The 26,258-nt window shown below is 31.6% G+C and overlaps 2 protein-coding genes across 2 annotated transcripts; both read left to right on the top strand.

Moving 5' to 3' along the window:
- The first annotated feature begins 1,231 nt into the window (after positions 1 to 1,231).
- LOC127704828 (gastrotropin-like) lies at positions 1,232 to 8,515 on the top strand. Its single transcript, XM_052209057.1, has 4 exons — positions 1,232 to 1,476; positions 2,973 to 3,148; positions 4,592 to 4,705; positions 8,254 to 8,515. Exons 1-4 carry the CDS (start codon positions 1,401 to 1,403, stop codon positions 8,305 to 8,307), a joined length of 420 nt encoding a protein of 139 aa, XP_052065017.1. The 5' UTR covers positions 1,232 to 1,400; the 3' UTR covers positions 8,308 to 8,515.
- A 3,960-nt stretch (positions 8,516 to 12,475) lies between these two features.
- LOC127704829 (gastrotropin-like) lies at positions 12,476 to 20,159 on the top strand. Its single transcript, XM_052209058.1, has 4 exons — positions 12,476 to 12,689; positions 17,729 to 17,904; positions 19,220 to 19,333; positions 19,919 to 20,159. Exons 1-4 carry the CDS (start codon positions 12,614 to 12,616, stop codon positions 19,970 to 19,972), a joined length of 420 nt encoding a protein of 139 aa, XP_052065018.1. The 5' UTR covers positions 12,476 to 12,613; the 3' UTR covers positions 19,973 to 20,159.
- The last annotated feature ends 6,099 nt before the right edge of the window (positions 20,160 to 26,258 follow it).

Genomic DNA, 26,258 nt, shown 5'->3' with positions numbered 1-26,258 from the left:
GAATCTGTAATTGTAATGAGACATGCTTATCCCTCCTAGACACATGAAACCACTCCCGGATTTTTTTAAGGTTCGTGTTGCTAAGTTTTAAATTTTCTGTGTAATATTGCAGACAGCTTTTTATTTTTTCGTCATTTCCTTTTTGGCCACGACTGTGTTTGTTTTTCTTCGACTTATGAGTTTTATGAGTTATTATTGTCCCCCTATAATTTGAATCATGACAATAACGAAGCATATCGCAAACGAGATAACATTGAATTTGATATTCAAACAGACATACAACTGTAATTGTTCGTATCTTTGACATATTAAAGTGTATAATGAACAGTTAAATAATCATTGGCAATTACCACGTCTGCTTATTATTTTTCGTACAGAAAAAAACATAAGGAAAATATTTGTTAAAGTTGCTATGTTGAGGTAAAAAAACACCAACGTTTTCCTTCTTTCCGATTTAATAGTAACGTTGATAAATTACATTAATGTATTTAAAAACAGACTAGTTTTTTTCAGTAAAGTTTCAAGTAAATTAATCTATTGTTATACATACGAGTAACATATGGATGATAAAATACTAATATTTGAACAACGTTCATTGAAAAGGAGAAACAAAGAAATACGTACCCATTAAAATTATCGATATTCATTCATTTTCAGAAAGTAAAAGAAGAGAGAATGAGAAAACCGTTTATCAATTAAATGATAAATACTTTAGTGAACACTACACACGTACATCTTGGGTAACTTTGAGACAAACATTTCAACTGTAAAAATGTTCTCTCTGAAAAACACAGCCAAAGTCTTAAAATGAACTGTTTTGAAGGTCGTGTTAAAATTATTTTTACATATTAAAAAGACACACATGTTTAAGCTTACTTTTTTAAATTTATATTTTTCACCCTGTTGTATTATAAATTTTTCAACATGAACTTTTAGGTTGATCGTAAAAAAATAATTGGGAATTATTGACATATTTGTCAACTTCTTTAGCTGTGTTATTAGTCAGATATATAACACCACATGCCAGTTGAAAGACTAAACATAGAAGAAGTAAAAAATCAAATATGGTCAATTGCAAACTAAATCTTTCAAATGCTCAATACAAGCTCGTGTCAATAAACGTGACGATGATTCAATTTTGTAGACATCTGCTCTTTTTTCCGATTAGTCAGAAAAGTTCAACATGAAAAACACAAAACTATTGATCATACTAAAATGTGAAAAATTAGAGCTTTGTTAAAATTTTGTCAATAATTTGGACGATGTTTCATTGTTTGGTTACATTATTTGTTTAAACTGTAAGCGTTGTATTAGAGAAAAGCTTGAACTTTATTTGAACAGAGATACATTCGATTTTTGGAGTTTGATTTAATAACACGTTTATTTTTTTAAATTTAAAGATGGCTCAATTCATTGGGAAATGGAAAGATGACTGTAGCACATACACAAATTATGACCAGTTCGCTAAGGAATCGGGCAAGTTACTTTTATAACATTAACAGAAAAATAAATAATTTGAATTTTCAATGCACATTCAAAAATAAAAATAAATATAGCATATCATTCATAACATAATCTAACAAATATCAAAAACTGCTTAACAAGCGTTGCAAATTTGGTACAAATCACAATTTGACTGAAACTATATTAAAACAACAACACGTTGTCTTATATTTGTATACAAATGTCAATCAATGAAAGTCTATTTGTAATTGTTTGCTTCGTTGCAGTAGCACTCTGTATTTGCCTATAGTCAGGTCTTTTTTCTGTTTGATGTATCAACATGGATGTAACATTTAAGTAATATCGATCATATCCAGTATATAATTGTGTTACATATTTTCCGAAAAATAATCACTTCAAGGTATATGTAAAAATTATGAAAACAATTAAGTTTTAATATCAAAAATCTATTTATTGTAAATCACATTGGAATGTGTACCCGTAGAATTACGGGAAACTTGTCTTTCTATACAATGATTCGAGCTTTATAAATCATTCGAAGGATTTGAAAGAACATTTTCTGCCTCATATCTTGACATACATCTAGGAATTGACAATGAACATGATTAAGGTCGGTTAAAAACAAAACTTTACGACAAATGAGACAATTTCAGCTTCCCTATTGTGAACTTTCCATTTTTATATGGCATCATTCAAACAGCAAACGCATACGGTGTATATATCTCTTTTGATACGATATTCTAGGGCTTGCATTTCCTATCAAGATTTCCATGATAGAGGGTTGCTGCTCACAAGGAAGCTATCAAACCAAGAGTTCCAAGTGGTGAAGTTGAAATCATCCCTTCATAAATTTAAAGGACGCCATCAAGAGTTGGTTGACCGTTATGGAATATCTGTTTCGCAGATAATGACGGATATATTCCAATTTTTGTAACCACAATCCCGTCTTTTTTCCCCCGAATGTGACCTACCGTAATAGACTTATAACCGGGTTTGTACTTACACAAGCAACACGACGGGTGCCACATGTTGACCTAGAACTGCTTACCCTCCCGGAGCACCTGAGATCGCCCAAGATTTTAGTGGGTTTCGTGTTGCTCAGTCTTTAGTTTTCTATGTTGTTTTTTTTGTACTGTTGTTTGTCTTTTGGTCTTATTCGTTTTTGGCCATGGTGATGCCAGTTTATTTTCAACTTATGCGTTTTAATGTACCTTTTTTCATTTGATAAAATCATTTTAAGAAATGTATTAGTTCTTAAAAGAGAAATTCAATGCCTGGTTTAAAACAAGTTGTGTTGATTTCCTAAATGCTTTCGTCTTCCTTTAAGATTACACCCATTAATATTTCTATAATTAGGGATTTTTACAACTGTCTCAAAAGTTTTTTTTTTTTTAATAATTAGAACATCCCAAACGATTGGTTGTTTAATTGATATAAAATAAACATATGCCATTCAAGTCTGTTTAAAGAATTATATTAGTCTTAATGTGTGTTTAATACAATTTTAGGTATTCCTGATGAACTGATCGAAAAGTTTAGAAATGCAAAGAATACTGTTGAATTCAAGCGAGATGGAGAATATTGGATTTGCGATACAAGTAGTGATGTTATACCAAGCAAATGTTATAAATTTAAACCTTCAGAGGAAGTTGTCACGACCGGTCCTATGGGAAAAGGCCTAAAGGTATAAAGATACACATATAGCTATACAAATATAGTCGATCTAGTGCTTTGCCGCTTGAATAGATTACTCAATATTATGGGAATTTTAATAATTGTGCTGTTCGTGTATTTCGCTTTGTTAAAATTTTGATTCGGCATTATAACACTGAAATTGGCTTTCTTTTTAGCTAGGCTTTTGTTTTTAAAATATAGAACAAATGAACTATACTTTCGACGTTATCTATTGTGTGTTCAACAAAAAATGTCAATGTATACGACAATGATTGTTGTGAGTACAACATAAAACGCCAATGTATTCGACAACGACAGTTGTGTGTACAACAATGTCCATGTATACGTCAATGACTGTTGCGTGTACAACAAAAAATGTTCATGTATACGACAATGACTGTTGTGTGTACACCAAACATTGTCTATATGTATACGAAGCCTGTTGTGTGTACAACAAACAACGTCCATATATCCGACAATGACTATTGTTTGTTCATCAAACAAAGTCCATGTATACAATGACTGTTGTGTTTACAACAAACAATGCCCATGTATACAATGACTGTTCTGATTACAAAAAACAACGTCCATGTATACGACAATGACTGTTGTGTTTACAACAAACAATGTCCATGTATACGACAATGACTGTTGTGTTTACAAAAATGAAATAGTATCCTGTAATCGACCATTTCACTCTACAAATGCAGGTGTACAAATAAACCAAAGTGATATACGTTATCAGTGAACAATTATAATTATTTAAATTAATATTAATAACACAGTTTACTTTCGGTTCCTCTTCGATGTCCGCGTTTAAATCATGTCGATTTGATGAACAATCAAATTCAACGATTGGAAGGTAAAAAAATGCAAATGTAAGTTTCGAAATGCAGGATTAAGCAAGTTGCATACATTGTAGGAGAATTTGAAAAAATATGTCTAATCTCTGCGGAAACAGGAGAAAATCTCGACTAGTTTCCCTATTCTTCTTTTTCTAACGCTCGTTCAAATACATTCTTAAATTTTTAATGCAATGTACGAATATTGTATATTTTTTTTCAATCAGGGGCAGTAACAAAACATACATTAATGATTCAAAAACGAGACGATAGAATGAGACAATGGATTTGCTATTGCAATAAATCTAAATTTACTTAATACATTTCTAGAATAGATCAAAAACTGTTTTATTGTAAAAGTTGTCAAGTTGATCAGATTTAACCTTACTCAAGCAGAACACAACTAATTTTAATAAATTAAACAAACAACATATTTAACCTTGACTGTTGTATATATAAACAAAAAATGTAATCGACCATGACTGTTGTGTGAACAAAAAAAAAATATTACGACAATGACTATTTTGATATATTCAAGTTTGTTTGCATCAAATGCGCATTTAAGATTGACAAATGTTCTTCTTATTTATAAATTTTATCTTTTCTATTAGTTTACAGTAACCATTGATTCTGACAGTAAAATGACAATGAAAGAACAAAGTGAACTGATGGGATGGAAAACAGTCACAGTTGTGAGGGAAATAAAGGGAGATAAAATGATGACTGTAAGTATATTCCAGTATTACATATTTGAGAAAATAATGCCATACGATAAAACAATGTAAAACAAAGCAGTATCTATACTATTAAATGAGAAGACCCCACTTCCTTCCACAATAAATTAACCATCATGCCTCTGTGTCCTATAGGTACCATGCATAGTCGCATTTGTCATCTTCGCTTATGATCATTCCGTTTGGGTTATTTTGGGAGGAAAACCAAAATAAAGGCAATCGGATATTATTTCCGTCATCGGACGGACTATTAATCAAAGACAAGACTTCCTTTTAGGACTATTTAAAATTACACAGAATTTTGGTAAATTTACAAACAACCCTTAATTCCTATCTTGATTAAATACAATGTTTTGGGTACCTGAGCTAAAAGAACCGGTATCAAACATTCCTTCGGTCCTTGGAAGCGATAAAAATCCGATTTCATGGGACCCCTGGAACCGGTATATAATCATGTTTAAGAAATAATTCATGCAAGCCATAGGTTTGTTGAAAATTTTCACATGGCCTGGGTCGTTATATTGGAATTTTATCCCGAGCATAAAGTTTCCCACTGAAAACTCTGACGCCATTTCAGTAAAATATGGCGTTTTTTTGCACAAATCGCATTGTGACGTCGTCGATTTACAGTGGTTGTGGTTTATTGAGTATTTTATTATGGCTCTATTCATATGACGTAATAAGCTCCCCATATTATAATTAATTTGCTTTATTAAAAGTCAACACCTTATTAAGTCTGACGCCATTTCCAGATTTCAGTAAAAATATGAAAGTTTTGTGCACAAATCGCATTGTTTATTGAGTATCTTATTATTGCTCTATTCAAAATTCCAATCGTATTTGTAAATATCACATAATAATCTGATTTCATTAGTGGAATCCGTTTCGAGTGAATGAAATTGAAAAGGTTCACATATCGCTTATTCTGTCTTCTGCACAACGAAACAAAAAGCATGGTTACAAGGCAACTCGCCCCCTAAAAATTGTGCGTTCATGTTACTACAAATAGTTGACCTTTGCGTTGACATTCTTTAGATTTACATCCAATATTTTGAACTGGTGAAAAATTCAAAATGTTATATTGACATCAGTTCATGTTTAAGATAATTTTGATACCTTTCCTGAAATTCTCCAGTCATAAAATCTTTTACAAAAAATCATCCTACAACAGTTTACTTACTTTCAACCACGCTCTTAATGCCAGCGATTTCGCGGGTGTGTTCTAGTAAATGTAAGTCACTGAAGAAACAAAGTGTTTGAATATAATATTCGGAAAACAGATGACTTAAAAAAACTTTTTTACTTCTTTTTTAAATAAGGTATGGATATCTTGCTCCCTTTCAGCATCAATGCATAAGTAACTATGAGAATCACTTCGTTGAATTATAAAATGGAATTCATAGTACTTTTTCTACATCCTAAAAAACATGAGTTATGTAAAACATAGCTTTATAGATATCAATTGTGGACTTTCTACTGAACTGCGTAAATAAGTTTTTTTTTATTAACATTTCAAATCAAAGACGGTGGGTCGCCACTGTCGTCATAGTATCTATGAGCACACAAATGAGGCATATGTTCGAACTTGACTTTAAAATATTGCACGTTTTACTATAAAACAAAGACAGGAAAATCTTCGATGTATATACATGATTTTATTTGACAGCAAGATAATCTAAAAAGAAATAAGGGAATCTTAGCTAAATTTACAATATCTTAAGTATAAATTTATTCTTTGAGGTACCGAAACCATTATTTTGTTACGTCATCTATAAAATCAGATGAATGAAATAAAATGTACGCCATACGTCAATTGAACAGAAACCCGAGATCACATACATGTTTTAATGGCTCAAAAGTGAAGTTACTGTGCTGATATTTGTTAAAACTCCGTTTTTGATAGCTTTTATAGGATTAGAAGCTTACTTATCAAAATCAAACGCATTCCAACTTTAAAAAAAATTATATCGAAAGTACAGCACATGTATTTTCTTTAAGAAGCAAATGATTAATTTAGGACTTGGTATATCGTAACGCACTCTGTAACGGAAAAGGACAAAACATGTCAAGTTTGATTTTTTTTAAAATCAACAGCAACTTGGAGGGTCGAATAACATGGAATGTTAATCTTTTAAAGAGATACCCATGTTTTGGCATTGCACAAGGTCATGTTTTTCTTTGACGGTTAATGACGTCTTTACACTAAATGTACTGATATGTTATACTAAGATACATGATTGTTTATTAGTTGTTTTTGAACTATCCTTCAGTAACTGTGAGTACTATCAGATCTGTACTATGTGTCTGTTGTGTTTTTGTTAGTTGTTTTTGTCCTTTGTATCGATCTGATCAGTTAGGCCATTTTTAACTGATTAATATAGTTTGTTCTTATGTTGTACTGTTAAACCACTATCTCAGAGTAGGAGGTGGGTTGGTGCACCCATAACATGTTTAACCTGGCCATATCATATATGTGCTTGTCCCAAATCAGGAGCCTGTAATTGAGTAGTTGTCGTTTGTAACGTTACTGGTTTTCATACTTTATTTTCGTTTATTATTTTGAAGTTTATTCTGGTGTTGTTGTACCACTGTCCCAGGTTGGGCGCCCGAAAACATGTTTAACACCCTCACCATGTTCTGTATGTGCCTGTCCCAAGTCAGGAGCCTGTAATTCAGTGGAGTCGTGTGTTGCTATACCATTTTTTGTTTTTGTTTATTGATTTGTACGTAAATTAGGCCGCTAGTTTTCTCGTTTGAATTGTTTTACGTTAATTTTGTAATTTCGGGCCTTTTGTCGCTTGCTATGCGGTGTGGGTTTTGCTGATTGTTGAAGTCCGTACGGTGACCTATATTTGCTAACCTTCTACTTCATTTTATCTCTGGTGGAGAGTTGTCTCATTGGCAATCATACCACATCTTCTTATTTTCATATTGCTCAGTTATATCATGTGATATCATTTCAGTAGTAATGCACGAATCTGTAAACTTCCGCAATAATAATAATACACATTTTTTACTATAATTATAACTTTTCCACTGAGCTTTTTAATCAATGTACAGTATCTTATATTATACTTTTAATAAATGATATAATGTAAAAAAAATGAATGTGGGCACTGGCGTAAACGTCAATTAGAAAGCAACCCAACAACAGTATAAAATAATGACCATTAGAGGGGTTGAGCTATTAATAAAATTGAGAAAGGAAATGAGGAATGTGTCAAAGAGACAACAACCCGACTAAAGAGCAGAAAACAGCCGAAGGTAAGTTGATATCTCACACGCTCCTGTGAAAGGTGTAATATTTATATAAAAACAAGAAAAATTCAGTGGCCAAACATTGTTCAAAGGCATTCAGTCTATTGTCACGACCTATAACATTTTTATAATAATAGTTTATGTAGAAAAAATATGCATGTACCAACATTATAATTTTCTAACAGTTGTGTGTTGATATATTAAGCTAAATTGTGTTTTTTCGTGATATTACTAACAATAGATAAATACTTAGATAATAATTCTTTTTTTTTCTTTTTCAGACAATGGTTCTTGACAATGGAACTGAAATGACAGCTGAGATGACAAAATGTTGAGATAATAGCTATGTTTATGAGCTTATCTGATCTTCGTTGTCTGTAGTTGTGACTTTTCCTCTGATAAATGTTTATTTCAGTCCTGTTAAATGTCACTATATTTCCAATGTAGTTGTTTATAACCATCGTAATCTATGCATTTGTACGATAAGAAATGCAAACTTCGATCAAATATGTAGTAATTGAATAAACAAATGAATCTAAAAAACAGTGTTACCATTCTATTACTCGTTCAATGCTCTTCAACTTTGTACTTGTTTGGCTTTCTAACTATTTTGATCTGAGCGTCACTGATGAGTCTTACGTAGACGAAACGTGCGTCTGGCGTATTAAATTATAAGCCTGGTACCTTTGATAACTATTTGAATTGAGATTGTTTACTTCTTGCAACAATCATGTCGATAAAAACATGTGCATGCTAAAGTTGGAATTCTGTTAACGTTTGCTGTGCGGGATGTATAAGTACACAGCGGTCTGAACGGTGTTAAATTCGATGCTTCATTTATGTGTCGTACGTTAAGAACCCTTGCCCTCTCTGAAAGGTTTGTAGGAGACCTGTTGCAAAATATTTGCTCCTATCCACGTACCATGCAGTGAAATTAAACCAGAGAGCAGTGAAATTAAACCAGAGAGCAGTGAAGAAATGAGATAGAATGAAGGAATGAAAGGACTAAGGGAGCTACCATTTGAATTTTATGTAGTTGTAATCTCGGTCCTGCCTTTTTATTTTTCACTTTATTCGGCCCTGCTTTTTTTTTTTTTATTAGTTGATCCTTACTTTTTTTACATAATTTGTCATCCTGCCTTTTTTTTTGCCAAGTTGCTCATCCTGCCTTTTTTCTTTACTCAAAACTCCTGTGCTGCCTATTTTCAAATTTCATCCTAGCCCCCCCCCCCCCCCCCCCCCCCCCCCCCCCCCCCCTAAAAATCAAATGGTAGCTCCCTAATGATTGAAACTTTTAAGATATATTACATTCTTTTTGCAAAAAGAATTGTAATGAAACGATCCGCCTTTTCCATAATAGAATGAACATAAGGCCGACTGACAGCTAGAAATCCGTATGGAAACGTGAAAATATCACCGATCTATAAAACCATTTCAATACTTCAGCATTGTTGTATCAAATCAATATTACTAATAATAATATCTCATTTACTAGATAATTATAGATTTTCCAAATTAAAAAAATAATAATCCACCAATCCACCAAGAGAAAATTAATATAAGAAAATGAAAAGGGACATATTTTATTTTCTTGTTGATGTTACTAAACAAACATGTACCTGTTTGTGTTCCACGTGCGCATTCAACTGTCAATTGCTTCTGTTGGTAGGAAATAGACTTAATGGTGAATTCTTAGATCCTATAATGTAACAAATAGATAAAAATAAGACACATGCTATTTCTTAATATGAATTTGGTATAAACGACTTTCAGTTTCTGTTTAAGCATCATAAATTGAGGGAAAACAAGACAAACATGATAAAAGACATTTGTAATAATCGGAAGCGAAATGGAAGGAGTTCAGTATCATTGATAGCGGAAGCATCTCCTACCATAGACTTCTACTTATCGTTAATAAAATTGGTATACATCATCTATGTTTCTGAAGCTTCTTTACTATTAAAAAATCCTTTTAAAAGCAGTTCGAATTGAGCGGGGTTAATTGTCTGTTGAACTAGGATTACTTAGTACGTCGTCCTATTATCATTCATATACTATAACGTTACAACAGAATATTATAAAATGTCATTCGTCATCGTATATTCAAATATATCTTTCACTAATTGAAGTTATTGATCGGCTCGAAAATAGCTTTGACGTATCGTTATGATCGTTTAAATAATGCACTGGCTCACATCAATTTAAGAGATGTCTGAATACAACGTAGGAGTCTTTTATTGTTTATTCCTTCTGAAATCTATAGAAATTATGTGGTAGAAAGAGGAAACGTATTTCATCAAATATAAAATATTCGAAAATGTCAGTGTTTTTTTCCAATGTTAGTAAATTGGCAAATGCCACTCATTCTTCACTAAGAGTTTCAAATTAGTTTTTGCTGAATAAAAATTTCGTGTAGAGACATTAGAAAAAACAAAACATATTGTTTTTTACCCACTAACCCACCATAAGAACTAAATAAACCATTTATAACTCAAGATTATATGATAATCCCTAACACATTAGGTATTACGGAAGCGTATTAGGGCCATCCTTTTTTTTTTCAAATTGTCGACTTTAATATTGGAATTATCAACTTTAATCTTGGAATTATCAACTTTAATCTTGGATTTATCAACATTAATCTGGAATTATCAACTTTAATCTTGGAATTATCAACTTTAATCTTGGAATTATCAACTTTAATCTTGAAATTATCAATTTTAATCTTGGAAATTCCAACTTTAATTTTGGAATTTCCAACTTTAATTTTGGAAAATCCAACTTTAATCTTGGAATTATCAACATTGATCTTGGAATTATCAACATTAAACTTGAAAATTCCAACTTTAATCTTCCGACCCTCATTAGTGCGACACTGATTTGTTTTGACTTTCATTAACCTAGTGACACTCTGAATTGAGAACATCGTGACTTCTGGCTCGCTGGACTCTCGCCTCGGCCAAACAGTGCACTTCAGTTTGATGTGCTTTACTTTACTTTTTGTTGGTGATTGCGATTGTAAATATCGATGCACATCCGCCTATTCATCAATATGATATAATAACTGCATGTACTGCATACATAATTACAAATGGATATTTAAATTTTGACATTAACACAGGGAAAAGGGGGTGGGGGAGAGGGTAACTTCGATTTTTTTTGGTAAGGGTGTGCTTATTTTGACTTAAAAAAATGTATCCATTTTTATATAACATTCACTTATATTTGGTACATACATTTATACATAAATATACAAAGAATGACCTTTACTTATATACAATATTTTATTTTTTAAATGCATAGATTCGGGGACTTTATATTTATGTAAAGTCCCTGATTGATTCAAATAACACAATTAGCCATAAATAAGATTTCCAATAACATATTTATATAAGATATGTAGAACATACCCCAAATCTATATAAAGTTATGAAAAAACAATGCATATCAATATAGAATGTCATTAAAAAGTGACGTAATATAAAATCTCGCAAAAACATGACCCATATTTTTGGCATACCACGTATACACATTAATAAGAAGTTTCATGGATATTAGGCTACGTTGAGCTATACAAGACTTTAGATACACGTCTTTTTTTTCTTTTACATTTTACAAAAAATTTTAGCCGCGAAAATAATTATAAGTAGATTAAGTATATATTTAGAAACACAATAAACTATTGGCTAGAAGTAAAATATCAGTCATTTCCAAGATTAAAGTTGATAATTCCAAGATTAAAGTTGGAATTTCCAAGATTAAAGTTGATAATTCCAAGATTAAAGTTGGAATTTCCAAGATTAAAGTTGGAATTTTCCAAGATTAAAGTTTATAATCCCAAGATTAAAGTTGGAAATTCCAAGATTAAAGTTGATAATTCCAAGATTAAAGTCGACAATTTGAAAAAAAAAGTGAAAAAGGATGGCCCTAATACGCTTCCGTAAGGTGCTGCAAATATAACTCCGTTATTCAACCTTGTTTTTGACCTGCATTTATTCAACATTAAGTCGGTATCTCATTCGTTCATTAAGTATGTAAATTGTGATGTTTAAACGTGGGACGGTTTTTACTTTGTTTGAAACGTCTAACTTGGAAACAATAAATAATAATAAAAAACTTTTGTTACCATGCACAGTTTTAACATGAAGTTAAGCTAAAAATCTACAACAAGAAAGTAAGTAGGAGGATATGAACAGAACGAGAGAGAGAGAGAGAGAGAGAGAGAGAGAGAGAGAGAGAGAGATACTTATAACATTTTTACCTTCTTCAAAGGGATAATCACGTAAATCAAACTTTAAGATACTTAAGGCAAAAACCACTATTAAAATATTAACTTCAAGAAAGTAACAAGACAATAATAATGTGTTTGTTTAATTAAAATGTAATATTCAACCTTTTGAAAGAAAAAGAAGTTAATTAATAACAGAGAAAAGGAAGAAAATAATATAAGTAGCAGACAAGATCAATAACTATGGAATATTATAACATCCAATCAGCTATATAAATATTTACATTCAATAATGAGTTACATTTCTATTCGCTTCAAGCATATTGGTTGCAGTGCATATAACAAAGAGAATACTGGTTTTAATATCATTAATTTATAAATCGCAATCTCCTACCTTTTCGTTTGATCGAATTATGACTCAGTTCATAGGAAAATGGACCGGAGACGGAGATTCGTACACAAATTATGAGGAATTTGCCAAAGCATCAGGTAAGACTGTCATTTAGTTTTATATATTTGGTAGACTTTGCATATAGAACAATTTATATTCAATTGTATAATTTATAGGCTTATACAAGTACTATTTATGGGCCTGTCCAAGTCTCCGTGTTGAAGACCGTACTTTGACCTATAATGGTTTACTTTTATAAATTTTGACTTGGATGGAGAGTTGTCTCATTGGCACTCATACCACATCTTCTTATATCTATCATAAGTCAGGAGCATGTAATTGAATGGTTGTTGTTGATTATTTTCTGTCATTAATGTTTCGTTTTGTTGTGTTTCATAAATCAGGCCGTTGGTTTTCTCGTTTGAATTGTATCACATTGTGTCATATCGTGGCCTTTTATAGACAACTATACAGTATGGGTTATGCTCATTGTTGAAGGCCGTACATTAACCTATAGTTGCTAACATCCACATCATTTTGACTTTGATGGATAGTTGTCTCATTGGTATTCATACCACATCTCTTTATCTTTATATTATAAGGTTTTTTTATTGAATAGTAGTGTCTTCCGCATGATTGTTGAATACGGAATTATCAATCCATCTTCGACATTTTATTTCAAACTTTTCAAATGGACACTGGATATTATACAATTAAAGTCTTTAATTGAGATTAAAAACGTATATATAATAGCACATTGCTGTCATCAAATATGTCATCAAATATGTCATCAAATATGTCATCAAATATGTCATCAAATATGTCATCAAATATGTCATCAAATATCAGCCGCGGATTATAATGTGAACCTTTCTGTTATATTTTGGCTGGTAAGAAAAGTTAACGAACCAAACAGCCAAACAGTTATAAATATAACGAAAAATTGCAATCAGAGAAATGTTTCAACGTCTTGATTGAATGGAGATAATTGCATTTTAATGCTTTACGTATCTCAAATCAAAATTCCACAAAACATTGTTGACTGTTTTAATTTGAATCGGAATGTATAACGTCATTTGAAATTAACAGCGTACAACCGGGCGCTCTTTTTTTTCGTTGATCCCATGTATACATCAAGATTTAAAAAAAACCAAAGCATTGTTTAATTAACCCCTTTGTTTGTCCGCGCTAAGGACATATATGTCCAGTGTCGGAATGCCACGCTAATGACAAGTGTGTCCATCGTCAGGCAACGAATGGTAGGATGAAACTTTCATGGGTCCGTTTATAGTACTATGCGGTATGGGTTTTGCTCATTGTTGAAGGCCACACGGTAACCTATAGTTGTTAACTTCTACGTCATTTGGTCTCTGTTGGAGAGTTGTCTCATTGGCAATCATACCATATCTTCTTATTTTAGCATATACAAAATTATTTGTACTGCTTGCATAGTATATTAGTATTCACGGCGATCCTTTTATTTTGTCATCGTGACCTTTTTACCGTACATACCAAAGTTAACTGATTTCTTGTAGAAAAATGAATCTGGTGAACAAGAAATTTCAAATGATTAACATTTTGACCTCATGTTTCTGGACTAATCGCAATTTTAAATGAAAAACATGTCTGTTTAGCGTGGCGTCCATTTCGCTGAACAAGTATTCATTATTGTTAAGGGGGCATCTGAAGCCCGCCTCCGGGTGCTGGATTTTCTCGCTGCGTTGAAGACCCATTGGTGGCTTTGGGCTATTTTTTTTGGCCTTTGGTCGGGTTGTTGTCTCTTTGACACATTCCCCGTTTTCATTCTCTATCCTACTGTAAGTATGTGTTATTTATATATATATATTTTTTCAAAATAGAGGCGAAAGATACCAAGGGATAATCAAAATCATAAGTCGAAAAAAGAACGACAATGTAATGGCAAAAATGAAAAACAGCATACAAAACACAACATAGAAAACTAAAGACTAAGCAACACGAACCCACCAAAAACCGGGGATGATCTGAGGTGCTCCGGAAGGGTAAGCAGATCCGAAATGTATAATTGATCATTGCTCTGGAAGTAAAAGTTCTACATCATGATCACGAGTTTCATATTAAAACATGTAAAAGGATTATGAAACAGTCTTATGTTTTATTGAACAATTTATTTTCGAGTTTTCCAGACGGTATGTGTTTTGCGCATTTTTGAAGGTCTTACTGTGATCTGTATTTGTTTATATCCTGGTCATTAGGTATTTAGTAAATAGTTTGCAATCATACCACATATCTTTATATGTATATCAATAGGACTGGATAGCTTACATTTTCAAACTTTAGGCTGTCGGCATCACAAAAATTGATTATTCAAGATGTTTGCGGTTTAGATAGAGTAGTAATATTTTTATTAAAGAATCGAAGCGGAAATCACTTTTTTTTTTTTGCTTTTCACAATATTGTTACAACTGTTACAGGTGCTTTTCAGACTTATACTAATGACGCAGAAAAACTTTATATTTTCCAGCTTACATTTATTTAATGACACGGTAGATCCGGAATGAGTTTATTGTCGGCTTATTATCAGAGTTGATTTGCAGTGTTAGATGAACTGTCGTTTGACTGCTATGATTGGACTTAACCAAATTTAAAGCCCACCTTGCGGACAAAGGGGGATGAGCAAGGGCCTGAAACAGTTATAACAAACACAGTGAAATGGTTTTTACGATCTTCTTTCTTCAAAAGCGCATAATTATGAAAGTCATATACAATTAATAACAATATAAAAGTATATAAGGGAAATAATAGAAACAAACGGAAGCGTATTAGCGCCACACGTTTTTTTTTATTTATATTTCTTCCTATGTTTGGGTTATAACGCAAACATTTGCGTTGTAACGCAAACCTTTTGCGTTATAACGCAAACCTTTGCGAAATAACGCAAACATTCTGATTTTAATTATTCATTAAGTTTTGAATATTTAATAATAAAAAACTATATATAATATTAAATTTACATTTTATGTTTATTATATAATTTGAAAGCAGTGTTTTGTAAATGTCGGCATTTGCATATCCGTCTATCATCAAATTTAGGTTGTGATTTAGTTAAGAGAAGAACCATGAACACAAGGCCAAATCATTATAATAAATATGCATAGAAATAAAGGAATACTTGAAGTGCAATTATACACAAATTAATAAATGGTTTATGCATCAGAAGATTATATAAATTTAACAAGTAAATAGATATTGTATAGGCAAATTTTAATTGAAAGGCCAAGATTTTGAAAATTTTGAATAACGGAAAGTGGTAAACTAGATAAGAGCAAACATAATGTCATACAATTGTGAAACTATAAGTCAAATAGACAAAATGATCTTTCTGCTTTAAAATTTATTATTCAGAAAAAAACATTCTTTTTAAATTTTGATGTAAGAAATCGTTTGTTGAAATCTCAGAATATGATAAAGATTCTTTAAAAAAAGTCATTGAATTTTAATTTCAATCTAGTGAGGTAGCTTATTAAGATGCTTGGGTAGCAATTTGAATGTAGAGAACATAATTATAATAAAATAACCTCTTCATCTTAAACATTTATGGAAAAAGGGTAGCTTGTTTGAATCTAACCAACCTTTTCTTCGGTATAACTTCAATTTACTCAATTTTCTTTGTAATATATATACATGTATTATCCGGCTCATCATTATCCCATGATGTGTGCTAAACACTCAAGCATTTTACATTGCAATGAGTACAAAGGGTGATAAATTTTAATATATGCAGCCTCCTCCATTTACTGCTTCCTTTGAAACTTAAATAAGAAATAAAATAAAACAAATGTTTGCGTTATTTCGCAAAGGTTTGCGTTATATCGCAAAGGTTTGCGTTATTTCGCAAAGGTTTGCGTTATAACGCAAAAGGTTTGCGTTAAACGCAAACATAGGAAGAAATATAAAAAAAAAAAACACGTGTGGCGCTAATACGAAACATATAATTCATATAATTTTCCAGCATAAATGATCAATTAATATTTTGAGTATTGAACTAAACAAACTTTACGTAAATGCATGAACATATGCATATTAAATGACGAACACGTATGCTTATGATATTTCTAATAAATAAAAGCTTAATTAGCATTCAAATATATGAGCAAGATGCGGACTAAACCTTAAACGTTTGACCTTAATGCGTGACCTAGTATTTGAACCTATGAGAGCATAAAGCATGTGCTGAACAGCATAAAGTATTGAATACATTATATCAGAACAATGAACATGTATAAACATGTTGAATTCTTTTATCTTTTGAATGATAAACATGAAACATGGTAGAGCAAATGTTGCGCTTGTAAAAACTTAAAACTATATAAAACCTATTAACCCAAAAATAATCAATGTGGAGAGTTGTCTCAGTGGCAATCATACCACATGCTTGCTTTTATCAAAAATTCATGACTCGTTATGATGATATAGGGCTAAACGACAAGACTAGTCTACGATAAATAAGTACTTCTTAAATTAACCTGCACATATGGAAATTACACATAAAGCGTTTCTTAAAATAATTTACATCTTACCCTTGCGGAACTGACCTTAATTCTTATTAAGTATGAACAAGCGATAAGTTAAATTATCATTTCCACATGCGAGCGTAAAACAAAATTCTATTACGCGTTTAAAAATACCCTTGAGTACAGAAAATTTGTGAAGAATAAACGAACCTTTTTTAAAACACATATTTACATCTATTTACACTTTTAGAGAAACATCAATTTGATCTGAAATTCTTTACGTGCAGAACTCATATATATTTAAATCCAACTTTACTGAATAAAAGTTAAACGAAATTTTATGAAGTTTTCACGATTCATTTGAATAAATAATGAAAGAAACACTAAAAGACAAATAAATATCTGCTTAAAATGTACTTCTTATTTTAAATTGATCGGGAATATTAAAATGATTTTCTTCAACAATAATGAACGAATATAAATCAAAAATACTAATAACCACAATTTCAGCTTCGAAATAGACTTTAAATAAAGAAAATGAATTAAACTTATTTTGTGCTGAAAACTAAATTATATCACAAAAATATTATATAAGGTATAAAGTGATTCTATGACATTATAACCATTTTACATCATCATTGTAGGTGTCTCTGAAGACCTGATTGAGAAATTCAGAAATGCAAAGAGTACACTGGAGTTTAAACAAGATGGAGAGTATTGGATGTGTGATGCATCTAGTGATGTAACACCAAGCAAATGTTATAAATTTAAGTCTGGTGAAGAAGTAACTACTACAGGACCTTTTGGGAAAGGCCTTAAGGTAAATTATACTCATAAATTCATGATATGGATGTATCGTCGTCGTGAGATTGTGGGTAATGTTTTATTTTTAAAACCTGTTGCATAAATTGGAACAATATATTCTTGTTATTCAAAATACCTATTAAATGCGACTTGTCTATTGTATACCTGTGAAAAAAAAAAATATTCCAAAGATGTGTAGTATCCCCTTCTATATCAAAGATATTAGAAGTTTTAAAATTGAATAACGGTCTATATTAAAAGGTTGTGTATCAGTAGTCCAACACTCTAGTGTTTGTTCCCCTATATGTTGTTTTATGAAATGCACTACCTGTATGGTCAAACATATTCTACATTGAGTAAAAATAATCTTAAGGAAACGGGTGTTAGCGTGTGTTTGTACAGTACACGCTTTGTCATTGAATAATTAACCTTGATATACTCTGCCACTTTTTTCATGTGCATGTCCCAAGTCAACAACCTTGTCAATGTGCATGTCCCAAATCAGCAACCTTGTCAATGTGCTTGTCCCAAATCAGTAACCTTGTCAATGTGCATGTCCCAAGTCAGCAACCTTATCAATGTGCATGTCTCAAGTTAGCAACCTTGTCAATGTGCATGTCCCAAATCAGTAACCTCGTCAATATGCATGTCCCAAATCAGTAACCTTGTCAATGTGCATGTCCCAAGTTAGCAACCTTGTCAATGTGCATGTCCCAAGTTAGCAACCTTGTCAATGTGCATGTCCCAAGTTAGCAACCTTGTCAATGTGCATGTCCCAAATCAGTAACCTTGTCAATGTTCATGTCTCGATTGTCAATGTGCATGTCCCAAATCAGTAACCTTGTCAGTGTGCATGTCTCGAGTCAGCAACCGTGTCAGTAGATGTCGTATTTAATTTAGTTTTTATTATTTGGAGAATTGGGTGTTGATGGCAGATATCTGAATGTTTCTTTTAAATGCATTTCCGACTTTTATAGACTCCGAACGATTTAAAGATGAAAAACAAAGTTTACCTACACTCTATACAAATCTATATGTATTTTAAGATTCTTTTAATTAAGTATAAGCAAAATTTTATGAAATAGCTAAATAAATTATATTTGTATTATTTTTAATTCTAAAAAATCCACATGACGCATGCAAAATCTATCAAAACTTTAACCTTTAAATATGTTAACAAAATCCATGCATATGTAAATTGTACGAGAAGCAAAACCAAAAGCTACTTGTCAGCATCCAACAAACTGTTACGTTGTTTAATAGTGATCATATAAACCTTACAAACTGAGAACTAAAATTTTTAAAATGTTTATATTGTTTATATTGTTTAGTTTACAATAACCATTGATTCGGACAGTAAAATGACAATGAAAGAACAAAGTGAACTGATGGGATGGAAAACAGTCAAAGTTATGAGGGAAATAAAGGGAGATAAACTGATTACTGTAAGTATTATTTTTTATTATACAGTGTATTCAAGGTTAATATTTCTGTCACTTAAAGGTGTGTTGCACTCTGTTTTATTAAGTATTTTATATATAACCAGGTAAATATGACGATATGGTATGATTGCCTATGAGACAACTCTCCGCCAGAGACCAAATGTAGAAGTTAACAAGTATTAGGTCATAATATGGCCTTCAATGATGAGCAAAATCCATACGGCATAGAAAGCTATTAAAGACACCAATATGACAAATGTAAAAAATTCAAACGAGAAAACTAACGGCTTGATGTATGTGCAAAATAATCTTTAAAACAGTTTTCTTAAAATGAATTGAATTAAGAGTGAACCATTATTCTATTCATAGATCTGATTAGAATAAGGGATCTGCCTTTTTCTTATTTTTAACTCTTTAATCTTGGAAAATGTTAGTGAACTCAAAAACGTTATACTAAAAATGTGCCAGTATCATTTCTTGAATATATAAAGAAAGTAGTCATTATCCTTAAGGGGAATGATGATTTTTTGGTATTCATTGACAAATACACGTAATTGATTTTTATATTCAAGTGTTTATTTCTTATAGACTATGGAACTTGAGAATGGTATACAGATGACAGCTGAGATGACGAGATGTTAAGATGACATTTTTGTGTGTGAATAATTCCTCTTTGTTTGGATTACATTTATTTAAAGTGTTATGTTACATCATTAGAAAAATCAAACAATTGAAAAAAACTGAGCCCAGCAGGTTTTCGTTGTTTTGAAAAAAGTTCCATGTTACGGTACATCCTGATATTAATCTTAAGTAAAATCCTTAAGTTACATGTCTTGAGATAGTGTTAAAATGCTCAGAAAATTATTTATGTTATAATCAAAATCAAAAAATTTGTATTTTGCTACAGTTATGAATTAAAGGTTTTGTGGAGTAAACGTCAACGAGACGGCAAGACAATGACAAAAATAATAAAAGACACTTAGATGGCAATGTTCCGGACCATATGAGTATTTAGACCATACACGTATGGCCATGACCATATGCGTATACTCATATGTGACCATATGCGTATAATCATAATGATCCGATCATACTAGGTAGACCATAGGCGGACAATATGAATATATACAGGTTTGATTACTAATACACCGGACCATATGATTATTTATACCATAATATATTGATTTTTAAAACACTCGCAAGAACTCTAACTAAACTTGGCACAAATTACTAACTGAAATTCTTTATATATGACATATTGTCTGAATATTGGTGTATATGTTATCTTGCAATCCCTAGATTCAATTTAAAGTGCCTACATCCTGTCGAATTTTTCGTCCGCAAGTGAAACCACAGGCGTTTGGGGCATGCACATGTTTTTCTTTTTTTTTCCAACGATGTTTGGATTTTTTTTTAATTCTTCTTGTTTTCCCTTAATTGATGTATTCGTGTTTCTATTCATACGATCTTACAATAACAGTAGTTTATACGTGCTGTTCCTCTATTCTTATTTTCCACAAAAGAATAGACAGCTCTAAATTACTTCGTACTGTATTTGGCCTTTTTAACTTTTTTATCGAGCGTCACTGATGAGTATTTTGTAGACGAAACGCGCGTCTGGCGTACACAATTGTAATCCTGATATATAGACGAGTGACATTAACCATAAAATTTTATTTTTAATGCACCCACCTAATATACGGCTAAATCATATACCATTCGAAAGCACATCATCTGCACTACCTATTTTGCCCGGTCGTCAAAAATTCGTATGGTGCAGTTTCTGTCAAATCACAACGAAAGGTCAAGGACGTACAACTTCTAATTTTACAAGAAGTCAGCAAGTTTTGCATATTCTGTCTTCTGAATAATGATATTTTGTATGGACATATGGAAATCTGTTAGAACAGATGTTAATAGTAACTTATCAAAAGCACTTTGAAATATTAATGTCGGATTTTTAATATATAGCGCTGTTTTCTAGAAATTCCATTGAAAATGACAAAAATGCATGAAAATCAAATTTTATGTCTGTGATTCAACTGTTATTTACCATAAAACTAAATAACATATTTTATTTAGTGCTAAGGATGTTTTTGACATCATTAAATTACTGCAATTACGCTTCTTGTTAATTAAACAGCCAATTATAACAACCATGCAGTTGCCCAAAATATCGCCATCTGCAAGAAAATAGCTTTTTTAGCTGTTCTTTGTTAAAACAATTTGTATGTAGTCGATATTATGTTGAAAAACACAAATTTTAAAAGTGCAAAAATGTTAAAAGATAGAATACACAGAAAGTTCGTGCATTAAGGGAAAAGTTTGGGAGCGAAACTTTGATAATTCAATATTTCAATATTTGTATGTTTTCTTAGTTGCTTATACTGCATCTTGCATTGAATGAGGAAGTGAAAACTATTATAAGCTAGCCACTGAAATGTTCTTCATGCCTGGCCAATATATTTAATCCTATCCAACTACGTAATTTCTTGTAAATAGATTGGGACCCTCGCAATTATATTTACTTACATTAATTTTTGAATTGGGAAATCTAGCAATTCGCAATAACAATACATACATTTCCATTTATCAAATTTACTCCCTGAATAGATTACATATAAATACATTTTAATATAAAGATGATTGATTGATTGTTGGTGTTAAACGCAGTTTTCGGTTTAGAACTTTTGGCTTCTAAAGTATTTTGCGGCGATCAGTTTTAAATGGTTTAGGCCCATGGAATGCCCAAGGAACCACCGACCTTCGAAAGGAAAACTGGCAATCCCCATCAACAACAGTATCAAGGACATAGTTACTGTGTAGGTGTCACAACAAAAATACACCAATCAGCATTGATCACCTTTTGTAAAAGTAGGCAACCTCTAACCAAACGCAGCAGTGTTAATGTTGATGTTTACTTCAGCTAAATGTTACAAATAAAGTTTCCAAATAGAAACAAAAATATAAATGCATTTGAACCACTTTTATTTCAAATTTAATTGGCCATGATTTTGCATTAAAATTTCAATGTAGGTTTGCCACATAATATTTTCATTTTAGGCATTTAAAAAAAAAAGAGCACGATCTACTATTTTAGTAGATCATCTATTAAGCATTGGTTGATCATTGGCATATTAAAGATAGTACGTGTATATTAAGAATACATATGATTAAAATGAAGTTATTTTATTCTAAAATATCTATACAATTGTGAGAAATGAAAAAATTGTGGTTGAATTTATCCAGATTTTTTAATCGGTTTATGTAATCTGATCTTAAATTATGTTCGTGGATATTTATTGTGCACTGAGCCCTCTGTTATTGATCTGACAGCGACTTTTTGCGATTTTCTCACTTTATTTTCATATTTATCGGTTCAAGTTTCTAATGGTGCGAAGATCTCACAACAATAATAAGTGATATAAGTTGACATGAAAAAAAAAAACCGTACAAAATGTTATGTATAAGTATTAAAAACATGGGTTAAAACAATCTGACTAAAATTTAGATAAAAAACGACTCGCCTGCTCATATATCGCATGATAATAACGAAATTAAAGAACTAAATTTTAATAAGATTAGGGTTAACTTAATGAGATAGCTTGAAAGCAGGTATGTTCTGGTAAATTTAAAGCGATTACTGTTTTTAGCGCTATTTGAATATGTCTATAATGAAACAAATCCCTTCACGTATAACCTCCATATGTGCACTTTGAACTTCCATAATTCTGCCAAGCAATGTCGAAGGAATATTGCTCATTACATCTTTGAGAATAACATATGGATATGTGAATGGAAAGAACAAAAGAAAAAAGGACGTAAGGACAAGATGATTCCTACATTTCCGCTATATCATATAAAGATAGATAGAGATGGAGAGAGAACTATCACAACTGTTTTCCAATCGTTTGATGTGTTTCAGCTTTTGGTTTTGATATGTGATAAGAGACTTTCTGTTTTGAAATTTCACTTGGAGTTCGGTAATTTATGTTGTTTTACTAACTAATTTTTTGCATCAATATCTGAGTTTTAAATTCTGTTGTCTTTTTTCGCTCAGCTTTGAAATTTATGGTTTTCTTTTCTTTGATTGAAAGAAGGGATACAATAATATGGAGGCAGTCTCAAACCATGGTCGAAGAAAAACAGACGACAACGTGACCATGGCGAAAAAGTAGACAGACAAACAAATCTTCTTAAAACACTATACCGAATTGTGTGAACAATACATAAACCAGTATGGTGATTACAGTTGTTCATGAAGGTTATTCAATCTTAATTAATCTGAATTATTAATTTTCAGTCATATTTAATAAAACAACTAACAAAGTATATTATAATGGGTTAACATTAAAAGGAATTCGCCGGATTTGACATTGAAAATCGCATGGTACAGACAGTTTTCTTTCGAACATTGAACGAGCATAATCTTCGTAACATGTCTTTCCACATCGGGAAACTAATTTTTACCAAATATACTTCTTTTGTTCCTTAAAGTTCTTCCATAACCTTTTTTAAATATGGTTGATCATTACCTGCCGATATTAGCAATATTATCTAGCAAAAAAAGCTAAAATAAATGATCCCCATTTGCAGATGGTGTTTTTTGGGGCAACTACAAAAGCTTCATTAGAAGGCTGCATCTGGACCTACATCATATTAATTGCAGTTTAAAATGATAAAAAAAATTCCCTCGGTCCATAAACAATAAATCTATTCTATTTTTGACATACACATATTCAAATTTCAGAAAACATTTAGATTTTATTGCAATTTTATAATTTTTGGAAGTTTTTTCAAGAAATGCAATTTTTTGTTACTATAGCGCAATCAACATTTAAGTTTGCACTTGATTTGAAATCATGGTAATTTGTTTTATAAGGATTAGATCAATTTTAGGGAATAAAATGCCATAGAATTACCTGAAAATGGCATTTTGTGTAATTATAGCAAACATTTGGAATGCTCAGTTTGGACCTTTGACCTTGATTTAACGAAAATTGCACCGTACGAATTATTGACGACCGGGAAAAAATGAAAGTACAGATAATAAGCTTTCGAATGATGTATGATATAGCCTATGTTAGGTGGGTGCATTAAAGTCGTTAACTAAGCGTCTTTTTGAAAATTGTCACTCGCCTATTATTTTAGTAAAGAGTTTATTTACTAATGATATTGTTAGAATCGTATAAATAAGATTAAGATCACATTAAATCTCCCAAAGCACGGATTTCGATGTAAAATCTTCACCACGACCAGATGCGACTGCGAATTCAAAAAATCAAAAAATCCGTGGATCTAAAGCTAAACAGGCATCTCATCATAACATTTTGCGAGTCAAACAAAAGACCAAAAGTTGCTAGTTCTCTGATAAGCATGCGGAATTTGGGAGTAAGAACAGACTGGTCGTCTCGGAGTCAGAATTATGTGTCTGGATATGAGGACATGGCTTCCTGCGAACTGTGACCTTGTAACCAAGTACGGTGAAAATCTGACTCAGTGTGTAATTCTACTACAAAGAAGGGTCTTTATATCACATTAACAAGTTCTCGTTCTGAATATGCATTTAATTTGCCACTATACATTAAACAGCCATCTGTCCGTCCACCATCGTAATCCGTTAGATAAATTCAGTCGTACAGGTACGTATATGTCCTACATACATGATAACTTACTGGGATACATTAGACGAAACATAAAAGGTTTATAAATGACAATTGACAGATATTATAATTTTTCAACACAATATCTTAACTCAATAACACTTCAAAAACATGCAAAGGCTCAGGAATTTCGTCAGTGGTTGTTGTATGTTAAATTTGAATGTTTTTGTTATTTGGAACCTTTGACGTTGATGGCAGATCTTTGATTGTTCCCAACTATTATAGACTCAGACCGATTTGATCTTGCCATGTTGTTGGTATAGACACTTGTGTATTGAAACAAAGACGATAAAAATTATGTTTATGTTCCGGACCATACGAGTATTTGGACCATACGCGTATTACCATGACCATATGCGTATATACTCATATATATATTTATTAAGAAACTACCTCTTTACAACGGGGGCACTTACAGGCAAGGTAGTCCTGTGAATATCTTTAATAATCCAATACTACCATATCTACTATGGCATTTGTAATAACTTTAGATTGAGAAGATTAAAATCTTCTTTATCTCGGTGAATTGACAATGTCTATAACCGGTGATTGTTTCAATTTCTCTGGTGACTCAATAAATTCTGTGGAGTGTTTCAATTTGAGATGATTAAGCGTGTCACTCATACCACACAGTATTATACACTAATTCCATTCACATTATTTGAATTTACCATTTTTTGAGTAGGCATTATTTAAAGTAGAACAAAGCCTTAGAAGATGGAGGTGGCATATATACATGCAGGTAAAATAATGATGCAACTCGTAAAATGTAAGTTAAAACAACACTTATGTCTTTTTCGGCCGTAAAAAGTTCGCATTTATTCTTTGGATTTATAATCTGCTGGAGGACAGTACTTATTTTTTTCCTTTTAAAAATTCCCAGAAGCCTTAAACTTTATTGGAGTAATTAACACATTTATCATGAAATCGTTTCAATTCTGAGCTGATGAGTATTAAACAAAATCTTGCCCGTCTCGCTATTACACTCACGGGTTTGGCGTGAATATTTTTTGGACGGTTATTTTCTCTTCTGCGTTTAACTAAAATGTCAAGCTCTTTGTCCTAAAACTTACAATAGCGCTTTTATTTGCATGTTTTCCGATAGAATATTCAGCAGCATCAATAACGGACTTTTCCTCTGTCATTAGTTTTTTTAAAAATGTTTCAACCATGCCAAAAATATTTACATTATCCTTAGTAAGATTGGAATTTTGCTAGTTACACCTCGGATGTTGGAAAGTCTAGTTTAGAAACTGGCGTAGGTT

This window comes from Mytilus californianus, unplaced genomic scaffold (genome assembly GCF_021869535.1).
Source record: "Mytilus californianus isolate M0D057914Y unplaced genomic scaffold, xbMytCali1.0.p SCAF_6, whole genome shotgun sequence".
NCBI classification, from domain to species: Eukaryota; Metazoa; Mollusca; class Bivalvia; order Mytilida; family Mytilidae; genus Mytilus; species Mytilus californianus.
The sequence above is the reverse complement of the archived record's forward strand: the minus strand, read 5'-3'. Positions and strand labels throughout refer to the sequence as shown.